This window comes from Parasteatoda tepidariorum, chromosome 11, assembly GCF_982258835.1.
Source record: "Parasteatoda tepidariorum strain Cologne lab strain chromosome 11, Ptep-v5.0, whole genome shotgun sequence".
Lineage (NCBI taxonomy): Eukaryota > Metazoa > Arthropoda > Arachnida > Araneae > Theridiidae > Parasteatoda > Parasteatoda tepidariorum.
Window position 1 is genome coordinate 95475083 of NC_141765.1, and position 23381 is coordinate 95498463.

The following is a 23381-nucleotide window of genomic DNA, read 5'->3' on the forward strand; positions in this document are numbered from 1 at the left end:
CCCTGCTTCCCCTAATTCACCTATAAAAATTTCCTGCTGCAGATATTTTTGGACCATCGACCCCAACTCAGCGTCCGAGTTTCAAAATTACAACTTAATATTAAAGGGAGTTAGACGGCTTCGAAATTCGATCCCCTCCCCGTAATTTTATTTTATTTATTATATTTTTATTATTATTCCATTATGCGTTCTTTAACAAAGAAAGATGCACAATTTTACTCATAGAACACCTTACGCATTAGAAACTGTCGAATATATTGCAAAAATAATTTACAACAATGGAAATAAGCCAATTTTCCTGGTTTTTTCCAGTTTTTACCCATTATTCGCCATTTTCTCAATTAAAAAAAAATTATTTCCTATTTGTAGGACCCTCTATGATTTGGAAAAACACCTTGAAATAATAATGTATTGCAAAATAATCGGAAGAAGAAAAAAAAGAATTTTTTTTGAAAAGTTGATAATAATGGGATTCGAACCTGCGCCCCCTCGCTCCTGCCGTCAGTTACTTGTCCCGTGTACTGACCACCGTACCAATAGAACACGTGAAGCCGAACACAATTTCTCTTCAAAAGTCCTCTTTCTGTCAGCTATTCAATAGAACTTTGAGGGGCCCCCCTGCTCCCCCTAATTCACCTATAAAAATTTCCTGATGCGGATATTTTTGGACCATAGATCCCAACTCAGCGTCCGAGTTTCAAAATTACAACTTAATATTAAAGGGAGTTAGACGGCTTCGAAATTCGAACCCCACCCCGTAATTTTATTTTATTTATTATATTTTTATTATTATTCCATTATGCATTCTTTAACAAAGAAAGATGCACACATTTACTCATAGAACACCTTACGCATTAGAAACTGTCGAATATATTGCAAAAATAATTTACAACAATGGAAATAAGCCAATTTTCCTGGATTTTTCCAGTTTTTACCCATTATTCGCCATTTTCTCAATTTAAAAAAAATTATTTCCTATATGTAGGACCCTCTATGATTTGAAAAAACACCTTGAAATAATAATATATTGCAAAATAATCGGAAGAAGAAAAAAAAGAATTTTTTTGAAAAGTTGATAATAATGGGATTCGAACCTGCGCCCCCTCGCTCCTGCCGTCAGTTAATTGTTCCGTGTCCTGACCACCATACCACTAGAACACGTGAAGCCGGACACAATTTCTCTTCAAAAGTCCTCTTTCTGTCAGCTATTTAATAGAACTTTGAGGGGCCCCCCTGCTCCCCCTAATTAACCTATAAAAATTTCCTGCTGCAAATATTTTTGGACCATAGACCCCAACTCTATTTGCAAATTTTTCTCATGCAGTGAGAATGTCGTTTTAATTTAAACAGTGGATGAGCTACTTGCCCTACTTCATCAGGTTGACCAATTAGTTTAAGATTAAAGAACTCATGTAACAGAAATAGAAAGTCATAAACGTCGTAATCAAAACAAACAGAATAAAATTACGCAGAAAATTTAAATTTTTGTTTCTTTCAATAAGGTTCGAGAAATAAGATTCAAATTTTCTGATTTTATAGGACTATGAAGAAAGAACCTCGTCGAAGAAATCCCTCGTATCTTAGGAATTCTTTTAAAAAACATAAAGCAGTATGCTTTTGATGAAGCTATATGCTTGGTTAGTTTTATTTCCACCCACAAAATGTTAAAAATAGTCACGGAACTAATTTAAACTTTTTGTGGTATACCATGCATATTGTATATTCTACTGCAAATCACATTTTTATATCTCAATCGCAAATATAGTAATTTTTAATAATGTGAAGTATGAATACTCAAACCAACTCTTGGATTCTATGTTATGTAGGTTTTATAATTCTGTATACGGCCTTAATAATACAAATTTAGTTATTTAGAAAAAGAAATGTAAAAAAATTGAACTTTCTGTTGTTATATTAAATTGTATTTTGTTGAAATTCAAATATGTTTATGTAATTATTGCTGAACAATTTATTTGGCTTTTTTTAGTAACACCCTTTTCATTGAGTTTTTTTTTTTTCCAATTTATTTCGGTTTTATTCATTTTTTTTCAATGTCCTGGACGAGATAAGTTTTTTTTCAGTAAATATCCCTATTACAAATCCAAAATTTCTTTACAATCTGGAAAAAAAACTTGTTTGCTATATTTTCCCTTCTTCTCAAGAAAAACCCTCTTTCAGATTGCCATTTGATTTTTGAGCGGACATTGTATGGTGAAATTTTTTTTGTTTTGGTAATTTCTTTTACTCTTTACAGTTGAAACCATCAGTTTTGTCTCACCTGGTATACTGCTTGCAGCTATGTAATTGATTAACTTGTTCTCAGTCAAAAATTTTTGCGACAGAAATTTATTCAGCTAAGTTGAATAAATGAAGTTTATGATTTTTGTGAAGTATGACAAATTTATTGATATAATATACCAATAATACTTACTTTTTTGATTATGCTACTGAAATTAAACATAGTTTTTTATTTTTTTTTAAATTTCTTTAAAATATGTTTTATAAAATAATTTTTTGATAATCAGATTTACAACATTGAAATACTGTGTTTCATAAAATCTACCTCTCTTTTTTAGTAATTTATTAAATACCACCCTCCTGTGTTTTTCACATCATCCCCTCTGTAGAGGATCGAAATTGTGATGGTATGTCTTCGAATCATCCTCAGTGATGTTTCCCAGACCGTCACCAATAGCCCATTGTGCAGCTCTAGTGCGACGTAAATGAACTACAACGGACAATTCAACGTCTGCTTGTGTAATTATAGCTTACATTATTTAAAACCCTTAGAGCTTAAGACTCGCTGTCATATCATAGCACCGCATTTTTCAAAATTTCTTTTCTCCCAAATCATAGTATACCTCAGATGAAAACACTTAATTGTTGTATGTTTGTCGTGTTAATACTTCACGTCTGTCTTATTTTTATCTACGTATTTATAATTGCGTTATGATAAATTTCACTGAACAAAGAAATCTAACTTTATAATTTGTCTAGCATTTATGTAGTATCTATAGGCAATAGCTCTACATTATTCTATTAATTAAAAAAATTAATGTGTACTATATCAAATTTAAAAACTAAACTATTAAAAAAAATTAAATAAAAAAACTAAACTGTTTAGTAATTAAGTTATCGTTGGGTCAAGAAATGTTCCCCTTTTTGTCACTGAAAAAGTGATAAATGTTTCCACTCTTTATGAGTGGAAATCTTTTTAAATACTTATCTGTACTTAAAACTTATTATGCTCACTCTGGCCTTTTATGATTTAGGTAAGTAAGAAATTTGGTAGTAACAAATATTTGTCGGGCGATTTCTTTCGATAAACGAGAAATCAAATTTCTATTAAAATAGATTAAATATTTATAAATGGGCTTCTACAAAACTAGTCCTGTTTTTAATCTTATTTCTCTGCCGATTCTATTTGCAGATCGAAAATTTTTTAATGGATATGCCTAAATTTGCTTGATGTATATTCAGTGCTCAAAAGTATCTGTTGAATTAAAAATTTCAACACTGAACAATATTTATTACAGATGATTCGGTTAGTTTAGTTGAGAAACTGGCTAAGTATAGCACATGATAAAAGGATATTTTAAAAAGGTAAAATAACATGACACACTATCTAGCCATAGTTTCAAAAAGTAAATAAATTTGGAAAATTTTTTGAATGTTCCCTTCTTTAATGCAAATATGCCTGGATCAGCAAATTTAAAGCAGTTCATGATTAAGGAAGTTCGTTATGCATTCATATTTTACGTACATTATTTCTGGCTAATTACTAACATACGACTTACTATAACATATATTTTAATCACAAGCTAACATTAATTCATTGACTCGGCGGCTAAGTAAGTTTAAACAATGGGGCATAATGACTAGGTATAAGCTATTAAAATTTTTACAAATCACGAGATAAATTTTTTGCATAATTAATGTTATGAAATTATGCAATTTCGTATCATTTTCAGTTATTTTTGAAGTTATACAATAGTGAAATTCACGCAGGAAAAATGTTTAGAAATATTAAATATATTAAAATTCAGCTTTGTTCGAATTCTTAAATTTCTAATTTGGATAAAATGATGTAACCGGTTAATTAAAGATATCGACAGCGAAGTTTTAAAAGCGTGGATCTATTTTACTTAGTATTTAAAAAGTGAGATTGAAACTTTTACCACTGAAAGAATATGGGAAATTTTAATTTCAGAACATTGAGAAACTGTTTGAGGCTATTATTAGTTGGTAACTTGTAGCTCAATTATTTCAAGTTTTTATTTATGTCAAGTCATAAAAAAATATTTTCAGACTGGCATGTGAGCGGTAATTATCTCATACCTGGTTTAATTGCAGAACAATTACTATTGCTTTACAAGTTGCTGATAATTGCTGTAGTCATTGCTTTTCAGTTTCCTTTCAATATCCAATTATAAGTGAATTTCATTGAAATCTGTATTTAAACTTGAAATACAGGCGTTGTAGAACATATTCATAATTTTGAAACTTGTCTTATTTACTGAAAAAAATTGACTTTAATCTTGGAATTTGAAACTACTCATTCTTAGCTTAGCTAGCTGATCACCAAATTGGTCAAATTCTGCATGTGGCGATTATTTTGAAGCTGATGTAAGTAAAAAATTTACTTTGATGATTTTGTTGATTTTTAACAGAAAACAAACTTAGTGAAATAGTATACTTAAACGTTACAATTCCAGTTGGGATAGGTGGATGTTGCTTCGATAATAATTACCGATGATATATGTTGAAAATAAAATAAATCATAAGTGATGAAAAACAGGAGCAGGATGACTGTACGAAACTTATATTTCATAAAATAATGCAGAGCTCTTGTTACTTAGTTTACACTTAACATTTTGAGGAACAATAATATATTTTGAATAATGATATAAATAAGAATAAGCCATGGGTGATAAACTCACTATGACCTGTCTGATTAAATGCCAGTTAAGAAGTGCATATCTAATTGTTGGTTTGGAATACCGAAAGAGATCCATTAAAAATGGACAAAGTCAAAATTCAAGCCAATTGTACTAATCTCACGATGTCTAATGTTAATTAAGCTGACTGGAGATTTAATTCCAGGAATCTCGTTAAAAATCAAAGTAAACCTATTAATATTTATACCGATGTTCAATGTGGTTGAAGAAAAAATAAAAGATTATAAATTGATTTTGGTACGCAGTTGGGATAGAATTGAATTATATTTAGTTTAGTTACATGAAATTAAAAAGTGAGCTGTTGCATTTACGGAGATTAATTGATTTTTAAATTAATTGATTTTTTTGTTTTTAACTTAACTTTTAAATTAACTGATTTTAAATTAATTGATTTAATTGATTTTTTAATTGAAATTAATTGATTTTTAATTGTGAAATACGTTCTCAGTTTTTTTTATTTTTGATGACTACTGAAATTAAAAAATAAAATTTTACAACAATTTGTGAAATTTTAAACTTAGATCATTGAGAAACTGTGTAAGATGATTGATAGATTGTAACTTGTAATTTTTATTTCAAATATATTCTTAGCTTTAATTATCTGGGTAACATTGACGGCCTCTAAACTGTTTTGTTTAAATTTCTATACATATTTACGTGAGTTAATTCAGTTTGAATATTTATAGGCTATGCATTCTTTGAAAGTAATTGCAGAAGTTAGAAATACAAGCATCGTCGCATTTATAGAGATCAAAAGGCAAGCAGGGCGGACCGCCCTCCTAAAAACGTTTAGGGAGACTGCTGGTTTTATAAACGATATTTACTAATTATCTCGTGTCCTTGTTTCTGTATATTTTACATAATTTGAGTTCAATTGATGATATAATTAATAAAAGTGATTTTATCTTTAAACGTTTTTTGTTTCAGGCTTGAATTATGTTTTATGCACATTTTGTAATAGCTAAGAAGGATCCCCTGGCTCGTATCTGGTTGGCTGCTCATTGGGATAAAAAAGCTGATTAATTTGAATGAAGCTGATGTATTTGAGACAAATATTGAAAGCTGTGTTGAACAATGTCTTCAGCCGAAGGTTGTTTTTCAATTATTTTTTATTGCATTGCATTTCAGTTTATATATTGATTGTAAATTGCTGGTGCAGGGCCCGCACTAAGCATTCTTCACAGTTGCCTCAAATTCCGAGAAAAAAATTGTGGAAAATACATGTAAAAAATAGATTGCCAAGCATTTGGCCTACCGAAGGTTTGACAAATGGGTCGCATATTCCTATCGTAACATCCCTATTTTTACAGCACCTGGAGATATTATTTATCGACCTATATTATTTAAAACACTAATGCCTACTGTAGGGATGTACAGTGCACCGAAAAGGTGGACCAATCTGAATAACTTTTGATCTAATGATCTGATCTTATCTTCATGTCCTTGGATTCAATCTTAATGGTTCGAGGAGGTGACCTCAACTATGATAATTAATAAGTGCAAACAATTTTTTAAATTATAAAATCAGACACAAAAACATACTTTCCCTGAATTAATATAAATTTTTTTCAACGGATTCGGATTTCTGACCCCCCCCCCTAAGTAAATGGGGTAGTCGCAATCTGGAAAATAGGGTCCCCATTGTCTGGTGGGGGAGAGCAATCAAAAATTTGGACCCCTAAATAGTAATTTTATTTTTTGTGTATTTTGCCATATCTTGAGAAATTTTTAAGTGAATTAAAAAACTTTTGCACACAGTTATGAAATTTGTTTATCCAAAGCATTAAATATTGGAATAAATGTTACACGCAAAATATAACTTTTAGTAAATATTTATTGCTTTTTATTATTCTATAAAATAATAGTTCAAAAATTTTGAATTGTAAGTTGTAAAATTTTTTACACCATTATAAAATATGTAAATTTACATTGTAATATACAAAATGGAGCAGAATTGGTCAAATAGTTCCTGAGAAATCTGTAAAATTTTATTTTTCAGTAACTATTAAACCGTTTTCACTCCAAATTTGTATTTTGCCATGTGAATTTACATACTTGAAAATTGTGTGAAAAATTTTATACTTTGCATTTCAATTTTTTTTTTGACTATTATTTTATAAAATAATAAATCTTTACTGAAAATTATTTTATGCATGAAATTATCTTTGGATAAATGAATTTTATAATTGTGTGCAAAAATTCTTCAATTTCCTTAAAAATTTTCGAGATATGATGAAACAAGCAAAAAGTAAAATAAACATTAAGGGGATTTGATTTTGGCAGAAAAAAAGTTATGAGAATACTGCATTTCTTAGCCAAAACCTGGTAAAATCTTGCTACAAATCTAGATAATAACCAACCTTGAAGTTCACTATTAGCAATAAATAGCTTGAGATTCTAAGTAGATAATTCTAACATCCATTAAAAAAATTTTAAAAAGAATATTCCATCACATCACTGTTGTATTTTCTCAAATGATTTATTCAATTGACTGATTTATTCAAATTGAAACATACATATGTTCAGAATAAGCTGTCTTTGATATTTTTTTGTTATATTTTTAAATTATATCAGTTTAAAATTATCATATTAGATTATCATATTAATATAAAACTGCTAGTACTGTGATGTTATTGGCGCTCTAACTAAACATTAAATAAATATGTTAAGTGGTTTATAAAACAAAATGAAGATGAAGCTGTTGTTAATCAATCGTTATTAATAAAGTGACTCCAAAATCTGGCTGCTAAAGAAACAAACAAAAAAAGACAGTTAAACTAGAAAGAAAAATGCATAACTGATTTTTTTGTTTTGTTATACAGTTATATATGTTAGAACAATAAACAATTTTTTAGACAACGTTAGAACAAATATATTTTCTTTTTGAAGTTTCATTAATGTCACTATTTTAATAATTTTCCTCATAGTTTAATGTTTATAAATTTAAAAAATTGTCTTAAGAAAGTCCTCTGATTATCTGACTATTTTGATTTTCCAACCAACCGCTGGTTCTGAGGGTGTCAGGTTATGAGGATTCCATTTTAATTTATCTTTTACGAATGTTCACTATTCACATTATTCTCAGATGATGGAACCTGCACATTGATCAATTGTTTATGTTTACTATAGTCTATGTAACTTGAACAAGAAAAAACGCAAAATACGTTTTAATGTTTTTGTCACCAGTAAAGATAATGAATGACATTTTTAACTTCTAGGATGAAGGAAAAATCGTGGAAGTAGATGAAACTGAGATAGAAAATTTATGTTATTTGAAAGAACTTGAAGAAGAGGATTTAATACCAAATGCAAATGGTAAGTTTTATGGTTATTTCTTAAACAGTTATATCTTGGAATGTTTCATAGTCTAGTGCATCGGTTCCCAAAAAGTGTTATGCGGAATTCAGACTTTGAACATTTGTAAAACTTTTGAAACCCGTTATTTTATTTATGTCCAAGCAAAATAATTAATTATATATTTCATATTTTGTACATTTTTATGAAATTCTTTTGGCAAGATGTCAATGAAAAATATGATGATATTTTAAAAATATTTTTTTTCTAACAACAATGTATTGAAAATATTATGAAAAAAATATTTTACTAGTGTTTCCGGTCAAACCTTTTTCAATTTAAAAAAAATAACAAAATCCTTTAATTACCATTCTCAACATATGTGTTAGTTCATACAATGTTCATAATTCATTTTCAGTTTATCAAAAATCATATTTCAGTTTTTTTTTTTTCATTTTTAGCTAGACTTCATGCTGCTCCAGAACTGAAAATTCTATTGCCTAACATGAAATGTAGTTCTAAAACTATTAGTGATAAGACTGAAATAATTAGTACAGGGCTCCCATGGTCGTAAAAACTGCTTAACTTGTTAGGAAAATAAGGGCCCTTAAAAGTACTTAATTTTGGTTCAAGGTCTTTATAAGTCCTTAATTTTTTAGCATCCCTATTGTTGATAGGAACAATTTTTCAGTTCAATTCTTTAAAATAAAATTTCGTTCTTTTATCACTTAGAATTAGACCATGCATCGAGGGTGAAGCATTCTAGAGAGACAAAAATTAATGTGTGTGGGAGGCTACAGGCAAGGGGAAGAAAGCAGATCCTTTCATTAATATATTCTGCCCTTTGCCTAGAATGATACTCTATGTGGAGAGTGACACATTCTAAAAGAAAAGAACAGTGTGGACAAGGGGGATACTGCACATGGAAGAGATTGTGCTTTTTTTAGGAGGCTTTAAGGTACCTAAGTAGAAGACCCACACTAACCATCAAAATTGACAGAATTCAAGAAATTCAGTTCTACGGGTAACGGATCTTATAGGAATTAAGTAAAACGCTAAGAAAAAAAGTATCAGAAAAAGTTTTGAACTAGAATCAGTAGCGAAAACTATTTCCTGAAATTTTGATGAATTAAATAAATTTGTATAATATTTCAGTGTGTAATAAGTAACTGTAAATTTACGGAAAGCATTAATTTTTTTTTAAATGTTATGGTGGTTAATGCAGCAAAACTATTTCAGAAATTTCTTGATTGTAAGAAACTTAAATCTTTAAGAGACTTAGATTGTGCCATTTTACACTCGATAGTAACCCAATTATGATGAGTTTCACTACTTCCAGGATTCAATAAAAATGTCTAAAAAGGGGTTTCTTGAAAAATCTATGCTCTCAAGTTCAGTATTCTAATTCAATCCAGTATTTTGAATAAAAATGAAATGTTCCAATTCTCAATTTATTTATTTGAAGAATTACCAAACCAACTTTAAGTTTTCTACATTTTTGTACTGTAGTATAAATTAATTTTATATGCAGTCCAATAGTGATCAACTGCTATCAGTATTCAATATTTTATATATTTTTGAAATTTATTTTTATAAACAAGGAAGATAAGCTGAAAGAATTGTATAATTATAAATAAGTAAGACAAATCTGAAAAGAGAGATTTAAGTTAGAGAGTTTGATATTAAATAATAATAATAAAAAAAATGTTAAATGAATTCATATTCGTTAAAACAATTTTTAAATATGTTTCAACATACATGAATTCATTTAACATTTTTTATTTTTCTAGAAAAATCTACTAGTTTTTTTCCTTTTTAATTAAATGCTACTTTCATTTTTTGGTGTATTTAATGTACAATAACAGCTGTTTTATTACTAAAGTAATTGTAAAAAAAATTTCCTTTTGCTGCAACTTAAAGTACGTTTAAAATTAAACTGTAAAAATTACAAGTAAACTGGGGTTCTATTGGGGAAAAATATGTCAAAGGGTTTCCTCCAACCGGAAATATTTGGAACCACTGCTGTAATGTATAATGCATAGCTGCCAACTCTACTGGATTTTCCTGTAAACTACTGGATTAGGCTAGTTTCTCCTGGTCTACTGGTTTAATTAAAATTCTCCTGGTCTTTGTACATTTTAGAAAATTCCCTAAAATTGAGTAAATTTCCTAAAAAAAAATCCTTATTTAAATAAAATTTTTGTACATATTATAGCTTGCTTGAATATTTAAATAAATATTTAAAATGCATAATGATGCAAACTTCATTTATAAAGATTAGTTCAAAACTTTTTTTTTTCTTCAAAAATGTTCATTTTATTTTTATTTAGAACTCTCTTTTTAAATTAATTAAAAAATTTTTATTTACTATCCTTGATGAATTAAATGCCTAATAATATTCAAAATTATGAGTAAACATAGTACATAAGATTTCAAGTATGTTTAATGTCAATCATAACTGGAAAATATTACAGTTTTACTTTTTTGATGACTATAAAAGTCCCTAAAATTCCGTGTGTGTAAAAAATTTAATACATTATGCAACAATTATCGTGAAATTTATATTTCGTAAAATATACTGGATTTTTTCCTATCCGTGTTGGCAGCTATAATAATGTCTCTTCCAATTTGTAACAAGTCAGACAAATGTTAGTTGCAAAATTAAAAAATTCAATCTGAATCAATGAGCTTTGAAGAGGAGATGACTAGCAAGGTATGCTTGTTGCATATGATTTTAAATTAATGTAGATTCTGTGATAATCACATGAAACTTTTTCAAATTATTCTTTTTATGTTATAGGTATCATCAGATAAAGATGAAAGAAAAAAGAAACCAAATACGAGGAGAAGAGGAAGGAAACGAAAGCAAATTGATGATATTCCAAAAATAAAGTTGATTGCAGAACTAGTATTTATGTTATTTAATGTTTTCTTTTAGACAATCACTCATTTATTGTTTTATCACTCATTTATTGTATTATTACTCATTTATTGTATTATTACTCATTTATTGTATTATCTCCGCTCTTCAAAATTAGGCAACCCTTAATGTGCGCCAGATGCAAACAGTGAATTCTTTTCACTTTATCATTTGCTATTGTACCTTTCATTACTCTAGCTAATTAAATATATTTTAAATTTAAAAGCTGCTGTTTTCCCAGCAAAATGTCTTAAAAAGGACAAACTGTTCAATCAAAAGAAAGAAATATCATCAAATGTATGAAATATTTAATGTTAAAAAAGTGCATGTAAAGATTGCGAAATAAATATTTTTTCATGTGATCGCCAAATAACAACCGTGTTCAGGATTGTCCCCATCCTTCTACCAAAAATAGCGAAATAGTATTGTCAGATACCACATGATGGAGGCGGAGCTCAGTGCCAACTCCTGGTGAACAAACTATACGTCTTATGATGACAAATAATCTAGTTTCTAATGTTGTTTATTGTTTTATTATGACTACTAGCCATTTTTAAATGATGAAGAAAATATTATAGACTTAGCAAGTACAAATTAAAATGAATTGAAATTTACTAGTACAAATTAAATTTGGTTATTTTGTAAGTTTGATACTAAGTTGCAAATAAATAAAAAAAATTAATGAAAAATAATTAAATAAACAAATTAAAGCAACAGACGATAATTTTAATTCTGAAATCCAAAAAACTTCCATGACTTTTGTGGGGTAAAATTTTTGTTACTTTTTGATTATTGATTTCTTAAAAATAAACCTTTGCTTTGTTTTTATAATATTCTATACAGTTTTGCAAAGTATAGATTATACATCTTATTATTAAATACCTTATCTCAAATATTCCTTTCAATTAATGAATTAAAGGGAATATTTCAGAATTAAAAGGAGTATTTCAGAATTTATAAGTGAATGAACACTTTTGGGAGCCACTGTAAAGATAAAACTTTATTGATATATAATCATCTGGAATGGTTTTCTTTTTCTTAATGAAAATATATTAAACAGTACTTATCCAAGGTTTTATTGGTCATTCTGTTTTTACCATTTTGTAGGTAAACTTTGAGCAAAAACTTTTCAACGTAGCACCTTTAAAAAAAATTCATTCAATAAAAACAGCATATTTTACAAACTAAACATATTATTTTCTCCACATGTTTAAATTTTTTAAAAATTAATGTTGTACCAAAACATTAAAAAGAAAAAACAAAACCTTGCCAAATTGTTAAAATAAATTTAGTCTACTTATTTTTTCAGGATTATATGTTAAAATAATAACATTTTAAATAAAATACTCATAATATTGACACTTTTCTTGTACTCAACTTACACTTTATGAGAAGAAAAAAATACACTGACCTGGCAATTTCAAGATTTTTACCTGGTTAGGGCTGACCCTGAACTTTAAAGCATGCATATTTTTTTTAAATCTGGAACTATTTTCTTTAAAACTTTAAATGTATTTCCAAACTCACAATTTTCTCTTCAAAGAAGTATTCAAACAATATTTTGTTTGACAAGAAAATTTTCATACTATTAGTATTATTTTTCTGCCTGTTTTAGTTCATAACTTGTAATAGCATCTTTTCAGGTGTTACTAACATTTTTTTTTATTGAGGCTATAAAGTAGAAATAATTATTGACGAAAAGTAAATTCCTCAAAGCCCAGGCTAATATTTGGTTTGGTTTCTTTGCTGAAAAAGGAATAAAAGGCAGATGCTGTATTTTGTCTTTCCTTATACAGTGTAACGTCCCATATCCGGACGTCCCTTTTCCGGAAGGGTCAATTTCCCGGACACTTTTTAACAATCAAAATAAACAAACATTTCTTCATCTTCCCCACTCTCTTAAAAAAAAAAAAAAAAAAAAGTATTTTGACAGGTTTTTTCCTTTCTTAGCTTCTAGTGATCTAGGCATTAAACCCATAAATCAACTGAAAAGAGAACAGAAGATCTACCAAGACCGTACCGTTAGTAACGCTCCTCCTCTGGAATGCAGGAAGGGGGGGGGGGGAGATTTGTTTTCAAAAGAGCACAATTGAGTCCCCTCCCCCCTTCTTTCCTGTGCAGCTGGCTAGTAAAAGAGGCATTTCCTGGAACCTTTTTGATAAAGTGTTAGGGAAAGAAGTACTGTGAAAAGGGTAAACACAGCAAACGTTAAAGTGGAGGGGGAATCCCCTTTAGTCACACAAGAAAAAGTAAAGAGAACCCAATCAGCATGCCACGCCTTTATGCTTGATTGATAGCCAATGACAGGAGAGAAAATAAGAACTTGTCACTTCCCCCCCTTCAACTTGAATGACAAGTAAGAAGGAAATGAATTTTGCTTCTTCACCTACCCACCTTAATGAATGAATGACGGGAATTTCCCCTTCTTGCTTGAAACGTTCTAGTTCAAAATGGCGGAGAGAGCAATTAATATTTTCATAACTGTAAATTTTTTTAGTTTCCTATATTTATTTTTATAATAGCAATAATTATTTTTTTTTAAATATTTTGTTTTTGATTGATTAGATATCATTCTAATACTAAAACATTATTGCCCGAAAAATAATGTTATTTAATTTCTGCTTCTTAGATTCAGATCATTTTAATCTCTGTTTACCTTGGGGGGTCTATTATACGGAAAAATCGATTATCCGGACTTCGGAAAGTCCCGCCGATTCCGGATACGCGACTTTCCACTGTACTCCTTTGAAACTCCTTGGAAATAAAAAAAAGTCTCCACAAAGTACTTGGAACTACTTAGATTTCCAAATTAGTCCTTAGAAACTCCTTAGATTATTGCATTGAATGGATGAACTTACTAAGTTCGCGGTTGAATTAGCTGTCCAAGCAAGGAAACAAAATTATATGACTTAGTAGCTGTCAAAATCTAATAGTTTAAGAAAAACTTTAAAAGAAAAAAAAATACTGAATTGCAAGAGTTAGAAGAAAAAAAATAACAGCAAGTAATTTTAATTTTACATGATACAAGCAAACTTAATTAATGATTTATTGTGATTTTTTTTGTTGTTGTAGAAAATACCTTAGATTTTCTTATGTATTCAAATTTAAATCTTTAACATCTCTACTATGTATATTAACAAGATTTATTGAAATATTTGAAACTAGAAAATGTATTTACGTGTGAAAGTGATAACTTTATTTATTTTTCTTGATGAAGTTTGACAAAGTCAAAATTTATTTCAAAAAGGCTGGAGAAAAATATCTTATGCAAAATATAAATTTTTGCAAGTTCTTTATACTAACTGCTTTTTAACTTTGTGTAAAACATAACTAGACATTTTTTTTTAAAGTTTTTAAATTTTTGATAAGTTCTTAAAATTTTGGATTCCTTGGATTTCTTCTTCTGATCTCTGTATGAACCCTGAAGTTACAAGTTATAATTAAAAATGCTAATATAAAACATGTCAGCGAACATTTATAAGGGCATTATGATGTTTTTTAATGTTATTTTCAAAGGTTTCTTTTTAAAAGGCATTTTTTAAGAATTTTTAGGCTATCAATATCCTAACCCTACTTGTTGCTATATATTTTTTCTAATAAGTTGAATGTATTTTAATTTCTTGTAATTCTGTTTAGGCTCATGATTCTCCTGCTCAATGTATGGTTTTGGAATCGCAATGATCTTTGGATGGTAACTGGTGATCATGTAGGATAAGTAAAATATTGGCAAAGCAATATGAACAATGTAAAAATATTCCAAGCACATAAAGAACCCTTACGAGGAATCAGGTTCTGCAATTTTTAAATATTTATTTTAATATAACTTTTTGAATTCATTACTGTATATTGCAAGGACAATTTTTACATATTTGCTACTGATTAAAATTCTAGAACACTTTTTATTCCAACTAACTAGATAATTTACTAAATACACAAGTGGGCGACCTTTGTGCTAAAATACAAACTAAGTTAGACAACGTTAAAGAGCGCAAAAATATTATTAAAGGCAGACTGCTGTTTCGGATGCTCAAAGGGTAACCTTCATCAGTGCATCAGCAATACTGATGCACTGATGAAGGTTGCCCTTTGAGCATCCGAAACAGCTGTCTGCCTTTAATAATATTTTTGTGCTCTTTAACGTTGTCTAACTTAGTTTGTAGATAATTTACTGTTACTGAACAAAAATGTCGAGTTCAAAACCTTTTTTTTAATTGGACGATTCAGTTATAGATTACAAACATCGAACAATTCATTGCAGGGTTAGGGTTTTGGACAGGACAAGTGGGTTTTACTGTCTTAAACTGGATAAAACTGTCTTAAAGTGTCCAAAACCTTGAACTTAGGTAAAAGGTAAAAATTCTATATGTGTAACCATTCTACACATAATTACCTGTATCAATAAATATTTGATATTTTTTATATAATTTACTTTAACTTATTAAAGGAAAATAATATAATATAACAGGAAAAGGTTTATAATTTTTGAAGCTCCACGATTCATTGAACAACAAAAGTGAATACCTAATCCTTTAAATATAAATATGCTTTTAATACTGATAAATAATGTTTTTGCATAAGGATAAATAATGCAATATTAAAAATTATAATTTTATAATTATAATTTTTTTTTTAAAAATGCTAAATTTGTTTAAAAATTAACCTTTTATTTTTCAAAATATTTTTTTAAAAAAATATTATAATTTCTGTATCACAGGATGATAAAAAAGACATTTTTTTTAAAAAAATAATAAATTGTTTTTAAACATAAATATATTAGCTTACATTGGAAATACAAAATAACTGAAAAATGTATTAACACTTTTGAAGGGCATAACATCAGTTTCAGTTACTGACACTGGTGATGTATCACCACTATGCTAAAAGAATCGAACATGAATGAAATAAAAGTATTCTTGAATAGTACTATAGATATATAAACCTGTTTATGACTAACCAAGTGCTTAGTCCCTAATAGCTTAACCTGTATGGGAAGATCAAAGTTCAGTTATGTACTATTGAATGAGACGACCAATTAATCTTCTTTTGTTTAATGTTTAAATTGAAGAGTCAAACAATATTAATAAGACATTACACTTTTAAAAACAAATATTCTCTAGTAGATTTAATTATCGATATGTTATTAGTTCTATGTTTATTTTACCTTTTAAATATTGTTCCAATAAAATTGTGACATAATTTGAGTAAAAGGGTTTTAGACAAAGGGGTTTTAGACAGGACGGTTTTAACCGTAGATTAATCCATTCTGTCCTAAACCTTGCCAACCCTGATTCATTAGCATCCTTTTTTTTATACATAGGTAGTTTTGTATTTTCAAGAATCGTAAGAATAAGCAAAGCACCAATATCCCTTAGTCATTGTATTTGAACACTTTCATTTATTATTTCTTATCTGAAGAAGTAACCAACACTGTATATTACTTATAGCATTTGAAAAGTTAATTCTGAGTACAATGTTATTTATTAATCTTGTTTCTTTTCTATTTTTGAAATTAAAAAAGCTTAAATGTGTACACTTTTTATTATAAATTATATATGTTTGTGTGACTCGAGAAATGAATTTTAAAATATATGTGAATTCACTCCTATATTTTAAAATTTTTATTCTCTTTACCTGAAATTATTCCTGAATAATTTTTTTTGTAGCACTGATTCCAGCTAATTGGTTATTATTGGTAATTTTTCAGACATTAAAATTAACTAATATATCTTTCTATATTTGTACCATCTGTGAATATTTAGTGAAAAGTTTTTAATATTAAATTTTTGCATTAGGTAATTGTGGGATTAATAGTTATCTGTATTAATTATTTATCGATGAATTTGCTGCTAACAGTTTCAAAATTAAGACTTTTGCGTGGTTCAGTTTTATATATTTTTTTAATTGGTATGCAATATTTAAAGTATATATTCTATCTGCATTTTTTTCAAGTTTAAAGAACCATTTGCTTACAATGTTTATAAATAATACACTAATTATTTATTTTATGTGTTTTAGTTTTTGTCCTGTTGATACCAAATTCATCACTTGCTCTGATGATGGCACTATAAGGATTTGGGATTTTTTAATATGTGTTGAAGAAAAAATTCTGAGAAGTATTATGTCAATTTCATTTTTTTTCTGTTTACTGTATGTTTTTTTTATTTAAAAGCCTTAGAATGTTTCATCCTTCAAGAATAGAGGTTCACTTTTTCTCTCCAAAACAATTTATAAATGTTTATTTTAATATGAAATTAATAAAAATGGCTTTTATCTGGGTAAGGATTGTCTAAAGTAGTTTCGAATTTAAACTTCATTCATCCAAAATTACAATTAATTACATGCCAACACAAATAAGAAAAACCTAATTTTTTACTATGAACTAAATGAAGGAATACATATTTTAAAAATACTCCAATTTTAAGGTACTTTATAATAGAATACTCCAATTTTAGGGTATGTTATAAAAGTTGTGCAGAATTTTCATTCTCTTTTCTTTCATATTTTTCAGTGGAAACGAATATTTTCATAGTTCGAATTTGTTTTTGCCAAGAAAATTAAATTAAAGTTAACAAAGTGTGGAACTGTTGTGGTTAGAACACCTGTTGAAGTTCACCTGTAAAGATAAATTTTTCACACCATAAAACGTCAGAAACTACTAATTTTTATTTTGTGAAACAAAAATATTTTCCAATTATTTTAATTATCTAGGTAAAACCAGTTTCCTCATCATATGATAATAAATATACCGTTTTGTCTCAAAAATTCGTTTTTCAAACTTTTTAAAAACATGAGGAAACATTTATCAAATTCATGATTTAAAATCAACAATTATTTGAATGAAAAATATATTTTTAGTTACTGATCTTTATGTTGTTATTAATGCTGTAAAATTTATAGCTTAGAATAAACAAAAATATATAAATACTTTGCTATTTCTAAATATGAAAATAACAAGAAATCTTGACACAAAAATCTACTTAAATTCAAAATTCTATTGACAAGCGACCAGATTTGATGTATTATCAACAAATTGTGAATTTTCGAATAGGCATGAGAAAAATTGCCCTCCTGTTCTGTAGCTTCCAACACTTTCTCTCTAATTCAAAGAAAAGGTTATGTAATAAATAAGACTGATTGATTTTTGTAGTTACTACAACTATCTTATTACAAATGTAATTAATTTGCATTGCAACTATTTTTTTTTTAATGTAGTGATTACAAACCACTTTCATAATAAAATCCTTTTTTATTTCCTTTTAGTGGATGGATTTTGTTGGAAGATCCAATTTACACTTGTATTCGAAATTTTAAAGAATATTCGGATAGGAAGAAACAAATTAGTTAAAATAGTGTAGAATAATAACTAGCTTATTGAAACATGGGAATTTTTAAAAAAATATTTAATTCTTGGTTAGAGGTAATTTGACATTTTTTTAAACAATCTAAAACAATATTATCACTCTAAATTAGAAAACAATCCAAACCATTCTGACAAATTTCTATTTCAATATTCAACTTTGATGCCTTATTCTGCCTTTCTTAAAATTAATTTTTTATTTCAATTTCTTTTGCCTTATTCTAGAAAATTACCAAATATTTGGATTCAAATTTTTTGATTTTCTATATAAGTACTTTTATATCAAGGGTTGTAGAGCGAAATATATTCTACTGAGGGTATTATGTAAGACTTGTATTAATCATATTCGAAAAGTTAGCAACATTTGAACTGCTAAATGAGGGATGCTCAACCTGAGATCCGTGGGCCACACGTGGCTCCTAAAGTCTCGTGACCCACGCAGCACCTAAGCAAAAGAAAACTAATATAATTTTTTGAAGGAAAATATTATGTCTTTTAATTATGCCTTTGAGGTTTTGATGATCTAATTTAATGTAGTTTTTTGATGGCTTATTTTTTTCTTTTTGGTAAATGCTTTAAATTTCCCAAGTCTTAAAAGTTTTAATATTTTTATTTATGACATAATTACGAGGCTTCAATTTATTTTTCTATCGTTTTTTTTTTCTTTGCACACTTTTTGGCTCTGAAAATCCTGATATTTTCGATATATATTAATAAGACGTTCGAAAACTTTTTTTTTTTTTCCTTTATCATTCTTTCATCAATTATTGCTCCGCTTTTACTCTATCAGTTTCATCACAAATCTAAGTAATTTTTTTGGATTGTTGTCAGTTGGTTGTTCTAGTTTAGAACTTGAAAGTATTGACATGTTAGGTTATTTTAAAATCTACTTTTGTTTTTCAATTTTCATCATGGTTGATTTATTAAAACAAATTATTTTTACATAGCTGCCAACTCTACTGAATTTTCCAGTAGACTACTAGTTTTTGTCATTTTCTCCGGGTCTACTGGTTTAATTAAAATTCTCCTGGTTTTTCATCAATTTTGAAAATTCCCTAAAAGTAAGTTTCCTAAAAAAATCCGTATTGAAATAGAATTTTTGCACAGATTATTGCTTGCTTGAATATTTAAATATGCGTTACTAATACATAAGCGAGTCTCATTTATAAAAAACAGTCTGAAAAATGTTTTTGTTCTAAAATTTTGAGTCTTTGTAGAATTTCCTTTTTAAATTAATTAAAAAAATCTTTTAGCTGTCTTTGATGAAATAAATGCTTATTACTTTTCAAAATTATGAGTAAATATAATACATAACATTTCAAGTTAATTAAATCTTAATCATAACTGGAAAACATTGCAGTTTTTTCAGTTGTGATGAATATAAAATGCAAAAAATATGACGTGCAAAATATTTAGTACATTTTGCAACAATTATCCTGAAATTTGTGGTATTTTGTAAAATCTACTGGATTTTTACTTATCTATGTTGGCAGCTATGTTGTTAGATAAATTAATTATCATGAATTAATTATTAAGAACAAAATGTTTTATTTTTTATTTTCTGCCATGTTCAATTCTGATTCCTCATTTGCAAGTTTTGCTTGATGCGAAATCACATCTGCTTTCGTTAAAAATTGTTTGCTTTAACAAATAAAAGAAGATAATTTTTACTTAAACATTCAATTATTTATCACTAAAAGACTATTATTTTATGAAGCAGGTTGTGGCTTTCTCTTTTCAGAAGTGGTGCATCACTTTTACCACCTATGTTTTGAGTTTTTTTTTTCTTTTTCTGACTTTTTTCCATATGCAAGAAATTTGTACTCAATAAATTAGTACTTCTTTTTCATGAGTCTTAAGATAAAGATTTTTTTTTAGTTCAGTTGATTTCATTATATTCTTCCTTGTTCTGGGTTTTAATATTTATGTTAGCTCTTCTTTTAATTAGGTAGTTGCACTTTGTGAAGAAGATCAAGGATACCCTCACAGGTGACCTATAGCGTCACTGCCAGTTGATCATTAAAAGAATTCTTAATTTAAAAAAATTTCTTAAAAGAGTACTAAATGTTTGAAAGAAATATACATATGTATAAGAATAAAATATAGTGGAAATAATTTAATTTACTAGTGCAATTTTGTGTTTCCTTGATTTTTTTTCACACATTTTCAGCAAAGTTTCTTTTTTGTTTTTTTGTTGTGAGTTTCTTACCAATTGGTGGACGCTCAGAGGGTTGCTGCCTCTGGTAACTCCATCTCTTCTTCATCTAATTGAAGGCTTATTATATTCGGCCATTAATTTTCTGATTCCAATTATTTTCTTGTTTCTGATTAGAATCATTTTTCATGTGCCAATTTTTTTCATAAATTTATGAGGTATTAAAATTTTGATATAGTTTTAGAAAAAGACTAAGTTGAGACATTTCATAAGCAAACGTATAGCTCTATAAATGTTGGGAATTGATATTTATGAAGTAGAAATGGCCATCAGTTATGGTCAGAATTAAAAAAATTTTAAATAACATATTTGTGTAAGTTAATCAATTCTGTCAATGGAATATATCAAAATATTTAAGTATCTAAAAACTAGTTTTTGTTTTAATGACACACTACAATGACTGACACCAGTTAATAAATTGTAAATTATAAAACTGAATCTATTCAGTACTTTGAATCACCTAATCAAAACCCAACTATAGGTCATAGAAGAATTAATCACTTTTATACATAGAAAAAAAAATCTGAGCCTATCTGTGGGAAATGTTGTTTTGTTGTAAATTATTAAAAGATTTATAAAAGGAGAAAAGTTTTAAAAGTAAATATTGTTGCAAAAATTTCGAATTTTAAAAAAAAGTGGAGGAAAGAAGATTTAATTTTTGCTACATTATTTAAGTCTCAAAATAATTGCTTTTCAAGAGACAAGCAGTACAAAGTACGCCAAACTCAATTCAAATTTTTGATTCAAAACTTGATCCTAATTTCAACCTGATTTCTTTTTCCTTTTGGAATTTTGATTCAAATGCTTTAACTTCAACCTCCTCCAGGTAATGCTTAATTTATCAATTACCCTGCACTTTTCATCGATGGATTTTTTTTGTGTATAAGAGAAAGAAGTGTTATACAAAGAAATTTTCTTTTTTTTATAAAAATCTTATTGTATAGACTATTAATTCATTAAAATCGGATGTTTTCAATTACTTCCCTATTTTTAATAGTCATTTATTTTATTTATAATTTCTTTTCAAATTAATAATGAAGGAAAAACAAATTTAAAATTTAGATGTTATTCTGTGAAAAGTAAAGAATTTCTATGAACAGAACCCAAAATCACGACAGAACATAATTATTATGAAGCAATTGTATAATAGTTATAACCTCTATTATAAAGCAATTGTATAATAGTACCTTATAAAGCAAAATTTTGTGACAAATTTATTTATCTAATATTTTACAATTATTATATGACAAAAAATTCTTCTTGCATCTTAAAAAGTAATACTCGACTACAGGGATGCCCAATCATTTTTGGTTAGCCAGTCACAAAAATTACGAAGCATTATGTTGAGGGCCAAAACTAACTTAAATCTGTACTTCTCAAGTATTTTGATTCTAGTTGAAAATACGTATATGAATTACATAACTAAATTCTTCATATAAACTAACTAAATATATTTAATCTAAATTACTTTAAACATAGTTGGATGATTAAAAAGTAAATAAGTTAATGACAAATAAAAATAAAAAAATAAAGAAACCTACAAAATTTCATTTACCTCAAAAGTTAACCTTTTAGTTAGCTAGAAAACAAAATTTATTATATATAATTTTATATAATTATATATAATAAATTATATATAATTATATAATATTAGTGGTATTATATAATATAATTATATAAATTATATATAATTATATATAATATTAATATATTATATAATTATATAATATTTTATATAATTATTTTATATATTTATATAATTTTTACAGACTCACTCTCTGTTCTGACAGCTCTAAATTCGGCTGCAGACTTTTCACAAGGGATCATACACCAAATAATAGCCTCGATGGAAGCGCTTCCACCCTCATGCCAGTCTATAGATATAGCATGGGTACCCGGCCACTCCGGGATTCTCGGCAATGAAATCGCCGACGAGCTGGCAAAGACAGCGCTCTCCAGACCGAGAATTTACGATAGATTTACCATGGAAGATATTTACCAATCAATTAAACGAATCCACCAACAATCCAGAAAATCAACCTTCATGAACAGTAAATACTATACCGAGTTTCGTCATTTGGGCCAAAATAAAAACGAACTTCTACCCTTCTCCAGCAGGCTCCAAGACGTTACGTTCTCTAGAATCCGCACTAGATCCTATCCAACCAAAGCAAAACTATTCCGATTTGGACTCGCTCCAGACAACAAATGCAACTGCGGCTCTATCTCTGATATCGATCACACTATTCTAGAATGCCCGCTCTTCGATCAACAGCGCACCACCTTAAAAACACAGCTAGGACTTGGTGCCTTGTCGTTTTCATACCTTATGGATACAACAGACAAACGCAAGCTACACTACTTTATGCATTACCTAAAATCTATCCGCATACTATAATCACCCACTTATCTCGCCACCCCGGACATAAGCGAGCTATAAGCTGAAAACTGCATAAAGCTCCAAAACAGAACGCCAACAATCATCATCATCATCACCATCATTTTTATAAGAAAGTAGGACTTTTGAGGTGTTGAATTTCGGTTGGAAAAATTTAAAGGTATAAACATTTATTCTGGTAATTTTTATTCCGCATTTTGTAATATTCTTTGCTTGTTAACTGTAGTTAAATAGTAAAC

General features: G+C 28.0%; 1 protein-coding gene across 14 annotated transcripts in view; it reads left to right on the top strand.

Annotated features, from left to right (window-relative positions):
* The first annotated feature begins 1408 nt into the window (after positions 1–1408).
* Positions 1409–23381, top strand: part of LOC147801925 (uncharacterized) — a 53423-nt gene continuing 31450 nt past the window's right edge. For 2 of the 14 annotated variants that reach the window (XR_015430374.1, XR_015430376.1), the window contains exons 1-9: positions 1410–1822; positions 2255–2390; positions 2577–4626; positions 5886–6048; positions 8177–8273; positions 11053–11160; positions 14809–14961; positions 17188–17285; positions 22514–23302. Coding sequence is in view for 1 of the 14 variants with exons in the window: in XM_087154847.1 (XP_087010973.1) it covers positions 14909–14961; positions 17188–17285 (151 nt within the window). In the remaining 13 variants the exon portion in view is untranslated. Of the gene's footprint in view, positions 1823–2254; positions 2391–2576; positions 4627–5885; positions 6049–8176; positions 8274–8812; positions 9211–10620; positions 10966–11052; positions 11161–14808; positions 14962–17187; positions 17286–22513; positions 23303–23381 lie in introns of those variants that run through there. The other 12 variants (XR_015430377.1, XR_015430381.1, XR_015430380.1 and 9 more) reach the window with 12 other exon arrangements.